Source organism: Gekko japonicus, unplaced genomic scaffold, assembly GCF_001447785.1.
Source record: "Gekko japonicus isolate JY-2015 unplaced genomic scaffold, Gekko_japonicus_V1.1 scaffold1081, whole genome shotgun sequence".
In the NCBI taxonomy this organism is placed as follows: domain Eukaryota; kingdom Metazoa; phylum Chordata; class Lepidosauria; order Squamata; family Gekkonidae; genus Gekko; species Gekko japonicus.
In genome coordinates, this window is record NW_015174304.1 from 270,827 (window position 1) to 282,887 (window position 12,061).

The following is a 12,061-nucleotide window of genomic DNA, read 5'->3' on the forward strand; positions in this document are numbered from 1 at the left end:
CAAAAGTCCGCATGGTCAAAGCAATGGTATTCCCAGTAGTCATGTATGGCTGCGAGAGTTGGACTATAAGGAAGGCCGAACGCCGAAGAATAGATTCTTTTGAACTATGGTGCTGGAGAAGACTCTTGAGAGTCCCTTGGACTGCAAGAAGATCAAATCAGTCAATCCTAAAAGAAATCAACCCTGACTGTTCCCTGGAAGGCCAGATTATGAAACTGAAGCTCAAATACTTTGGCCACCAAATGAGAAGGGAGCACTCACTGGAGAAGACCCTGATGCTGGGAAAGATTGAAGGTCAAAGAAGACGGGGACAGCAAAGGATGAGATGGTTAGACAGTGTCATCGATGCAACGAACATGAAATTGAGCAAACTTCAGAGGACGGCAGAAGACAGGAGGGCCTGGCAAGATCTTGTCCATGGGGTCGCGAAGAGTCAGACTCGACTGTGCGACTAAATAACAACAATTGAGAATTTTTGCAATCTTTTAAAAAGCTATCGTACTAATGTTGGTCATATCGCAGGGTTTGTTTGTATGTTGGTTTAAAGGGACTGCAGAAAAAATTGGGGGAACAGCTGAGAGGTGGGATCTGCCACTGAGCTGTGTTTTGTGGCTTTGCCACTCCTGGGTTGGTTTTTTACCCTCATTTTTTCCATCTTGGGTCTATTGGAACAACAAAAAAATTGGAATATCTGAAAACACCCGAATCCAAATTCTTTGCTGGTATTGGAATCCAGGATCTTTCAGAAATCCTGATAATTTTTAGGTTCAATAGACCCAAACTGAAAAAAGGGGGGAAACCTGTACTCCCCTAGCCATACATATGTGACTGCTCAGGTCTTGGAACGAAAGTGGCCTCATCTGTACATTCAGGGATGTGTAAATAAAGGAGGTCTGATTCCTCTGCATCCCATCAATGGTCCATACTGCAACTAGGTTTGGAATGAGGTTTGACCTGTGAGTGCTGCCGATCCCCTATGAATGATGTAAATAAATAAACCTGGCCCTTTTATTACCTGGCCCTTTTATTAACCCATCTGAAGTTTTGTCTCTGCATCTGCATGCAAATAATTCTGCATCTGCATGCAAATAATTTCTTCCTTGAACTAGTACCCAAGATCCAAATGATACTACAAACAGAGAAGTATAACAGTACCCTGATAGCCCATTTTTTTAAATGGGAAAGGCTGCTTGAGGAGGTGGCAATTGGGATTGGAGAAGCTGCAAGTTAAGCTCTTCCATTCTCCAAATCACCCCTTGTGGCAACCCCAGTTTGAAAAAGTTTATCATTCTACTGTTCCATACCTCTCTATGTGAAATGTTGTTTGCCCTTTGCGATGTGCATGTTGGTGGATGTATTTTCTAGTTTGAACAGTAATGTCTTTTAGATGCTGTACCAATCACTTAGCTAGGTTGCCTCAAATAAAAACAGACTAGATCTATTTCACCTGCCTAGAAAAATTGTCTCCTCAAAAAAGGACAGAATGTCACTCTGACTTGACCTGATCTTATAATGCAAGGAAAGCATATACAAGACTGGGTGTTATTCTGCAGCCAGGCAGCATTAAATTAATGAGCAAGAGTGTCTATTTAGTGAATAATCTTTAGGTTTCTATTGCCCAGTAGAAATGCCAGTATCTCAAAAATCAGAAAGTAATTATATAATCATTCTTGGGGGAAAGAAAGATTTTTCCCCCTTAGGGCAGCATAAAATGTACAATCAAGCAGGTAGTGGGACAAATCTTCAATATTCTCCATCTAGCATGGACAATAGTTGCTGTCATGACATTATGACTTCTAACCTAGTATTCAGAATGGCAGTCCAGGCATCTCTGAATGCAAAAGCAGCTTGCTTTAATTGAAATGTTACCTATCAGTAACTCACAATACCACAGGAATAATTCTACAGTAACCTACAGTTGTTGTTGTTCTCATAATTCTCAATATTTTATTTAAGGCCTGTTTGTGGTTTATGAAGGGTTTTTTTCATTCACAACCTTGCTTCTCTCACGCTGAAATAAAAATACACTTATAGCGTCAAAGACTGTTGCCATAGAAATGGAGGTGCCATAGAGACAGGATGATTGTGCCGCAGGATGAAATAACATAGAAAGGAGCCATGTCAACAGGCAACCCTAAGAATTAAGTCAGAAGTGACAGGGATTTACGTTTAAATATGGTCATTACTAACATCATTAACTAGCCAAATGGTAATTGCTCTTTCCCCACTTTCTTAAAATATCAGCTTTTACCTCAAAAAGATGTTTTAAAATTACAACTTTTACCTCAAAAAATGTTTTAAAATTACAACAGCTGCTTTATATTGTTATTTTTCAGTCAATATCCAATTATGATAGCTTTTCAGCAGACATAAGTTTTACAATATCATTAATTTACTGTCAAAGCCAAAATATTTAATATTTTTATATTGGCAAGAAATGATAAAAGCAAAAAATAAATGGATAGTATAAAATTCCACAGCCTTAGAAGTTTTCCACTTTTGTTCTCTGTTTCATTTTTATATACTTGCTTTTGGTGTACTTTTAGCAATGCATAAACAAATGAAGTACCTAACTCTTACATTAGTATTTCTAGTGAGAAAACCACTGATTTAGTGCAACCAGAACCCATGCCAGGTCCTTACTCTTTATGTCTCAAAAGATATTAAAACTTAGCAAGAAACAAAGGAAGACATCTATAACCTTATCTGTACATATACAGAACATTGCCCTTATTTTTTCATTTGCAGAACAGACTTCCAAAATACTGCTCCAACTGAAGAAGCTTACCCTTAGTTTTTATTTTATCATAGTATAGTTAGCGGCACACACAACATCAGCCAAGAACAAATGAAGAAACATTTTAAGAGGAGGGGGACCCTTGTTTTCCACCTATGGTGGTGGTGGAAAGTGCCATCAAGTCACAGCTGACTTATGATAACCCCATAGAGTTTTCATATTCAGAGGAAATTTGCCACTCGCGGCCTTCATGTCATGACCATGGGATTCCTTGTGGTTTCCCATCAAAATACTACCCAGGACTTGTACATACAAGCAAAGCATCTCAAAATGAAAGCTGAAGAACATCAGAGACAGAGAAGAGAAAAAACAAATCAAGATAAGCAGGTTCTGATTAGGGTTGCCAGACCCCCCAGTTTGGTGGGGATTACCCACTTTTTTGGGGGGGTTTCAACCCACCGCTGGGCAGCTGGCTGGCGGGAGAAGCCCTGCCCCCAAGCCCCAACACCTGCAGCCACCCCTCTCCCTTCTCTCTTGAGAGAGAGGAGGGAGAGGGGCGGCTGCGGGCCCCACAACTAATCTCTAAGCAGCATTCTCACTTGGAGATCGGGCGCGCGGGGCCCTCTGGCTGCCTGCACTTAAAAGGAACCCTTTAAGTGCAGGCAGCCGGGGCAAAAGGGCCCTCCACACCCGATCTCCGAGCGGCATTGTTGTATACTAAGCTTGGCCGTGTGCAAAGCCAAGCCCACACACGGTCAGGCGAAGAGCCCTAGCTTCGCTCTAAGGAACAACAGACCAAACGGATCCTAGCCCGCACCTATCAGAAGGCTAGGATCCAAGGTAGGACCTATGGAACTCTTGGCCACTGTAAATATCCTATCACAGGTAAAGGGTGTGTACTTGGGTGTGGTTTGACTCCTAAATATAAGCCAGCCTGTGAGCCAGCATTCTCTCTCTTGTTCTACATCTCTAAATAAAGTATGAACTGAATCACTTCGTTATGCATCAGGCTCAGTACTTTTAACTGGCTACGAGGATGGGATCTGAATGAACAAACAAGATGCAGCACCAAGCATCGCATCGCGCCCCGACTCCAGCACTGTGCTCTGTACCACTGGCCCCAACTCCAACACTGCATCACGCTCCGCTTCTCCAGAGGCCCAGGGAGGTGGCAGAGGGCCTCTTATGGCCTTCTGTGGGCCGCAGCTCTCTGACGCAGGCCCAGGGAGGCAGCGGGGGACCCTTTTTTGGCCTCCCACAGGCTGCAGTTCTCCGGCATGGGCCTCCCGTGGGCCGCAGCACTCCTGCACGGGCCTGGAGAGGTGGTGGGGAGGCAGCGGGGGATCCTCTTCTGGCCTCCTGTGGGCTGCATTGCTCTGGCACGGACCCGGGGGGACCCTCTTCTGGCCTCCCGCGGGTCTCAGCGCTCCAGCAAATGGCAGGGGACCCTCTTCTGGCCTCCGCCGGGCTGCAGTGCTCTGGTGCCGGGCTGAGAAACGTGGCGGTGGCAGGAAGGGGGTGGGGCTTGGTCGTGTGCCAGCCCCTGAACTCCTCACTCCCAGAGTGCCGCTATGGTGCGTTCCGGGGCCAACCGACCCCTGCGTCTAAATGGTCTAATATTATATGATATATGAAATATAAAGGGTATTATTTGTATGTGTTATTTATTATAACAAATTTGTGTGAAAATTTTATAAAAATTTCTGAGGTTATTTATGTTATACCATATGATAGATGAGATTGATAATCTAAGATAAAAATGATAATATATACTATGAGAAAATGTAGAATACACCAAGTAGGGTGTTATACTGATTTTTTAAAGTTAATATGTCATATATGGTTTAAACTATATTCTTATGCCATTACACTATATATATCATGTTATATATTTGTTAAGCTATTATACAATATACTTTTTAATATATACATATATGTTTTGATAGAGGAATGTCCTCAATATCTGTAAAATTGCCTTTATGTTTTTGGTCATTATATTTCCTTTGTGTTTTTCCCTATTCCTTTTTTCTTTCTGTATCCCTTTAAAAAAATCAAAATACATTTTTTAAAAAAGGAATTACTACTTTACACAGAGAGTGACTGACATGTGGAATTCGCTGCCAGAAGTTATAGTGATGGTCACAGGAATAAACAGCTTTAAAAGGGGATTAGATAAATAAGTTCATCAATGTCTACTAGCCATAGCGATTAAGGGGAACCTCCACATTCAGAGGCACTAAATTGCTGAATCCCGAGCCAGGAGGAAACATCAGGGGAAGGCCTCGGCCTCCCTGCCCTGTTGCTGGCCCTCCGGAGGGACTGGCTGGCCCCTGTGTGAGACGGGAGGCTGGACTAGAGGGACCCTCCCTGGTCTGACCCAGCAGGGCTCTTCTGGTGTCCTTCTCAGGGGAAGGCCTCGGCCTCCCTGCCCTGTTGCTGGCCCTCCTTGACGCATGTAACTCTAGAGAGTACTTTTTGAAAAGAACAACCATAAGGCCTTAATAAAAAGATTGGGGAAAGGGAAAAAAAGAAAAAGGTGAGTGACACAATCAAGGCTTGCTGAAATATAGAAAAAATATCTCTGTCACACACACAGTGCTGCCAGCCTTTCTACTATGTCTATACCACAAGGGGAGAAATTTGACTACTCACATTGTGGTATTGCAAGTAAAGGGGATGGAAGACAAGTTGTGCCCCTTGTACTGCTTGATTGGAACTCCCTGTATGTTGCTTCAGGCCTACTCCTGAATCCTGTCCAATCAAACCAATATATTGCTGGTGGCTGAGTGTTTAATTTATGAGGAAAAGAACGGAATAGGAGTCCATGCTACCCATTTCTGACTTCAAACACACACAGAGAGCAGAAGTGAAGCTAAAGGGTATTAAGAAATTAACACCCTTTAGCTTCACTTCTGCTCTGTGTGTGAAACTAGGGGTTGCCAGATCTGGGTTGGGAAATATCAGGAGATTTTTGGGGGGTGGAGTCTGGGGAGGGCAGAGTTTGGTGAGGGAAGGGACCTCTGCAGGGTATAATGCCAAAGAGTCCACCTTCCAGAGCTGCTATTTTCTCCAGGGAAACTAATCTCTCTCATCTGGAAATCAGTTGTAATACCAGGAGATCTCCAGGCCACACCTGGCAGTTGGCAGCCCTAGCTGAAATTGAAGTACAAGTTCATAAACAAAAATACAAAGGCCACTGCAAAGAAATGAAGTCTATTTCAACGTAGTTAGGGGTGCCACTACACTTCAAATGGGTTGTAATAATCTAGATTTACTGGGATACTCCTTATGATATTGATATTGAGAGACAGAAAGGCCGCGTCTGAACGCACCCAGAGTCAACTACATTGGGTGCTTATTTCTCCCATGTCCAATTCAAAGTGCTAGTTATCACATTCAAAGCCCTTTGTAGCCTGGGACCCTCATGCCTCTCAAACCACGTCTCCCAGGATACTCGTGTGTGCCACTTATGTTTCTCAGAAGAGTTTCTTCTGGTGGTATCCTCACCTAGGATGGTCCATTTGGCAGCAGTCCAAACACAGGCATTCCCTATGATAGGTCCATTGCTCTGGAATGGCCTATCACCACGGGTATGGTGTGCAGCGGTGAACTGGCCATTACGTCCACCAGGAAAAGAACAAAGTCCACAAGGTGGGTAGGGAGAAGCCGCTGCTGTGAGCTGGCAGCCTCTGCCTCCCACAAGTTGGGTAGGAGATGCCATTAAGTGAGCCAGTGGTTCCTGTCTTGCACAAGGTAGGTGGGAGCCGCAAACCAGCAGTCCTCCCCTCCCCCACCCTGTGCAAGGTAGATGGGCATGAGCTGGCAGCACTCATCCTGTGGGAGGCGGGCGGGAGCTGCTGTGAGCCCGTTCTTCTTCCTCCCGTCTGTTTTTTATAAATGCAGACCAAAAATTGAAGAAGGGCAGAAAAAAGCACTTTGGGGCAAATGTGAATTCAACCTAATCTGAATGTGTATAGTCATACCCATGACCCAAGGCGATATATAGAATTTAATAAAGCAGCCAGTATTCTGATTTTCCATCCACATGATTAAAAAACAGCACTACTTAAATGCAATTATCAGAAGAGAATTTAAGAGACAACAATAAGTTTAACAATTAATAGTTTCTCTTATAGGTGATAAATTAGTTAATGGATTCACTCTGGTGTATCTTCACGACCTAGAGCAGTAAAAGCTTGTATATGTTTAGTTCTTAGTACTAAATAACTAGAGTGGCCCCTTTTCCTACTTGTTTGATGCAGGCATTTCACATGGGATAAGCAGTACAAACCCAAAGAAAGATGCATTATCTAAAAATAATTGCCTGAAACAAAATTCCTATCTGGTAGCCTTTCAAAAGCTATTTACAGCACCAGAAATAGTATAATTATTTTCCCTTTCAGACAGAATGTAACCTTTGTGTAAGGGCCTGCACTGGAAACCTAACAGGCTTCAGGTTCCTTTACAGCAATGCTACCATTCTCTTTTACCTGCTTCAGTATATTTTAATCCAACTTTCTCTCCTTCATCTTTTGCTTTGGGTGGTGGCCAGATAGTCTGGAGTCTTCCTGGAGTCTTGTCATCCTGTTCTGAGGAACTTGCATCTGTCTAGTAAAACAAAGCACTGTGTAATTTAAGGTCTATTAAAAGTACATTTAAATACATATGTCTGTTTATGTTAATCAATACAAATCATGTAAACTAAGTTACACTGTACAGCCAGATACATCTCAAATGTCCACTCAGAACTACACACCAGTGGCAATTCACACAGTAGTTTAGTGGAAGACTCTCTGTACAGCCAGATACATCTCAAATGTCCGCTCAGAACTACACACCAGTGGCAATCAGCTTCTGCTTCTGAATGGGACAGGGAGAGCCGGCACTCTTATAGGAAGATGTCAGGAGGTGCATCAGAGACAGGGGATCACTGTATAAGCACACACCTGATGAGTGGATAACCGCATCAATGCAGCACAGGTGATGACATTATTGGGACTGCAGACAATGCTATCTCGGCATCAGCTATGCACCTGATACTACCTCCTGATGTCCTCCAGTAAGTGGGTCAGATCCCATCCCCCTATCCATGCAATGACACTCAGCAAAAGAAGTCCAATGAGCTGTTGCATGAGCCATTCACCAACAACTAACAGCAGTATTGAGTCCTAACTTACAGTAGCAACCCATTTTTATATATTATGTATAATGTCAGTGGCACCCATTAAAGTTCTTTTAAATTATTCTGATACAGATATATTTGCCAGCCAGTGTGGATGAGAGACTGTTGACTTGGAAACTGGATCTAAATTCCAGACTAGACAGAAACTCACAGTTGCTGCCTAAACAACCACATTTTAATGTTACGTTGTCATTTTTGGAATGAGAAGAAACCCTTGAGGCAAGAAGGCATAGTACCCTTCCTCAGGGAGAGTATCTGGGAGCCAATTTATAGACTAGAGAACTAGAGCATTCCAGTGCAGCCTCATATGGGGGACTGAGCAGACCACAAAGAAAAACTTACCTCACAGTGTTGTGAGGATGAACAATCCAACTGATCTACAGTATTTCCTACAATATAATATTCTGCACTATCTTCAATTCTATTTTTACTATAATACCTCAAGTATTCACCAATACAATTTAACATTGCAATGCAAAACATTTTTTTTCTAAAAAAAAATGCTAGGGTCTCTCGTTTTGGAGATCCCAAAGTTTGGTCCTTCTCTTTTAGTTTTAGTTTTGAATAGTCAGCTCACACCCATCTAATTAGCTCATGCCCATCCATTAAATGTATCAGATTAATATTCAAAAATGTGTCTACATTCCAGATTTTGTATTAAGAACTTTAATCAACCTACTGGTTTTGTGTCGCTTGCTCCATCCCCAGATTTTGTTTTTGATTTTGTTTCAAATATTGCCTTCAAATATTCCTTTTCGTGTCTCATTTTGTGTTTTATTGCTTCTAGCTCTGAAGTGTCTGCAGTTGTTTCTTTTTTGGGAGGGCGCGTGAATAAAGCTTTAAAGGCATCTAGAGCTGACTCAGCAGGACTTGGTTTGACTTCGTCAGGGGGGTCTGAAGGTTCTGTTCTCACAGAAGATTTGCTTTCTTGACAGTCATCACTGCCTCCAGAGTCACTTGTTACCTCAGTAGAATCTTTATCATCATTTTTAGGCCCTAAAAGTTGAGAGAGTTGTTCCAGAAAGGTTGGACTAGCTTTAGGCTCAGATAGCTTCCTTTTAGATAACGGATCAGGTGCAATATGGGCTTTTTTAACAGGCTGCCTTAATTTAAGCATAGCCAAGTCACTGTCCTTCTGTTTGATTTCAGTTACACTCCCCCCCAGATCTCTGGGCTGTCCTTTTTTCCGTACACGGAATCCACTAAAGAAGGCAGGAAGCTGAAAGGACTTTTCAGTTGCACTTGGTTTTTGGATAGATACACTACTAGAACTGCTTGCCAGATATCCTTGCTCTTCTCCAGACTCCTGAGCATCTTCTCCTGTAGTAGGCAGGTTAATACTTTTCTCATCTCCTAGCATTATGTTTTCACTATCGGAGCCAATTTCCTGTAGCGTATTATCCATTTCTGTTACAGGCAATTTAGAAGTTGGTAGAGATGTTTCTGTTTTGTCTCCACTTGTAGTACCACCAGTTTGTCTATATCCTTCTGTTACCTGCTCTTCCTTACTCTGGTCATTATCCTGCAAAGTCACAGCACTGTTGAAAGTAGATTTATTTGTTGTGTTTTCATCACAGTGTATGTTTGTGGCTTCATTGTCTGACTCTGTGTCACTTGTTGTATGAACCAAAGTACCCTGAACAAGAATGACATCCTTGTTGTTTTTTCTGCTGAATTCAGACAAAGGCGAATGTAGAGATTTGGTACTACAAAGAGATAGCTCATTCTGCTCAGGCTTCTTCAGTTCCAAGTCAGCTGGGCTATCAGCATGAGCCTCGCATACATCTGGAAAACCAGTGCTGGGTTCAGAGTCAATTGCAGTGCCAACATCAGCTTCAGGGTCACCTGAGGCACCAGCAGCAGTCTCAAGGTGAGATGCAGCACAGGGACCCAGCACCCCTGAGAACACCGAGGCAGTAGCATTGGTTTCTAGGGCAAACAAGCTGCCAGTACCAGCATCCAGGGTAGCTTGAACATCGTTTGTGTTTAGTGGTATTTCACACTTAGCTTGTAGTACTTCTGGAAGTAGACCAGCTATTCTCGGAGCCTCATCACCACCAATATTATTCCCCACTTCCTGGCTGTCAATATGGATATCACCATTAACATTTCGAAAGGCTTTAAGAACTGCTTGTTCTTCTGATGCCCTAGAGTCCAATTTATCTGGAAATCCAAAAAGTGCTTTCACAGAACGTTTAGTGAAATGAGTCTGGCCTGGTTCACCTTTCGTTGCATTCTCTAAGAGCTTGTTGCAGTCAGAAGTTTGCTTTGCCTCCATGTTGGGCAAATCACAGTTGCTCTAATATTCCTGGAACAGATGCTAGTTCATTTCAGTACAGTTACTCCCAAGGAACATTTTCATTTGTTAACATAAAATACCACACAGAAAGGCAGCTCAGGCAGGTCAAACTGCCCTCTTTCTCTCTTTCAGTTCAGCAGTCTGAAATGCAAATTTCCGCTGGAGTTTACAACCTGAACACAGAAGAAAATGGGGAGATTTTGCATGTTGTTGCACAGCATAAATTTCTCAGCAGTGTCACAACTTATTCTTTACAAAAATGGCCTTTTTGTTAAGGCAAATCTTCTACAAACTAATTGTTGTTATTCTGTCTGCTACACACACAGTTGTACTTACTAGACAGCGCAGTGAAGGAGCTACAGTTCAGACTGAACAGCTAGTACTTGCAGTTTGCTACTTCCTTATGTCAGTTCCAGACTCAGTAACATTTCTCAGCAGAAAACTCCCGAAAGACAATTCTGTGTCCGAAAGAAAGTTTCTTCTCCACTATGGTCAAAGTTGTTTTTAGAAAATCCTTCCAAGGAGGAAATGCTAGAAAATCCTGATCGAAGAGTTTTGAACACCAATTATATGCCTTCTTTTAACTTCTGAAGAGTTCCGACTGCTGCAAAGCCCAAGTTAACTGAGTGCAGTGCCCTTGAAGCTGAATAAAAGAAATACCCTCTTCCGCTTTCCTGCAGGTTGCATCTGAAATGCCGATTCTAGCCAGTGAACACCAACCAACAAGACAGGTTTCGTATTACCTTTTAAACTCTGCACAGCTATTTCTGGGGACTATAAACAGGTACTTATCAGACATTCACCACACCTACGGATTAGAAATGACATGGGAGGGGAAGGTAAACAGCCACAACCCAGTAGTCTGTAATTAACTCTACAAAGAACAAAAGTGAGCATGTGTGCCTCTGCTGTGTGTAATCCAAAATAAAGTGATTTACACAGAGGAAAGAAGCAGATCCAAGTTCATTGTGAAACGAGAGCTCTCCTTCAATTCACCAGTCCTGGGCAGCTGGATGAGAGGCTTTTTGCAGTTTAGTTATTTGAAAATTTTCATTTATATTATTTTCTCATTCTAGAAAATAACAAAGCCAAATGCACACATCGAACAAGGAAACAATATACACATATAATTGCTTTATACTGAATCCGATCTTTGGTCCATCAAAGTCAATACTCTCTACTCAGACTGACAGTGGCTCTCCAGGGTTTCAGGCAGAGGACTTTCACATCACCAGAGCCAGTTTGGTGTAGTAGTTAAGAGTGCAGACTGTAATTTGGGAGAACTGGGTTTGACGGACATTACGCGTGTTTTAGATAGGCTGGTAAATAGTGCTGGGGAGGAGCCAGTGGTCATGGTGCATGTCGGCACCAACGATGTGGGGAAGTGCAGTTGTGAGGTCCTGGAGGAGAAATTTAGGCTGCTGGGCAGGAAACTTAGGTCCAGGACCTCCAAGGTAGTTTTCTCAGAAGTGCTACCTGTTCCACACCAGTGGTCATGGTGCATGTCGGCACCAACGATGTGGGGAAGTGCAGTTGTGAGGTCCTGGAGGAGAAATTTAGACTGCTGGGCAGGAAACTTAGGTCCAGGACCTCCAAGGTAGTTTTCTCAGAAGTGCTACCTGTTCCACGCACAGGGCCGGAGAGACAGGCACAGATCAGGAGTCTCAAGGCGTGGATGAGACGATGGTGTAGGGGGGAAGGTTTCAAGTTTGTTAGGCACTGGGATGCTTTTTGGAACAAGAGGGAGCTCTACAGGCAAGACGGTCTCCACTTGTCCCGAGAAGGAACCAGGCTGCTGGCGCTTAAAATCAAAAAGGTGGCAGAGGAGTTTTTAAACTGAATA

At 43.0% G+C, this 12,061-nt stretch overlaps 1 protein-coding gene across 1 annotated transcript in view; it reads right to left on the reverse strand.

Annotated features, from left to right (window-relative positions):
* FMN1 (formin 1) overlaps positions 1-12,061 on the reverse strand; it is a 242,427-nt gene that overhangs the window by 184,406 nt on the left and 45,960 nt on the right. The window contains exons 2-3 of the mRNA XM_015424121.1: positions 8,599-10,082; positions 7,228-7,345 (exon numbers count right to left, since the gene is read on the reverse strand). Coding sequence (XP_015279607.1) covers positions 7,228-7,345; positions 8,599-10,082 — 1,602 coding nt within the window. The remainder of the gene's footprint in view (positions 1-7,227; positions 7,346-8,598; positions 10,083-12,061) is intronic.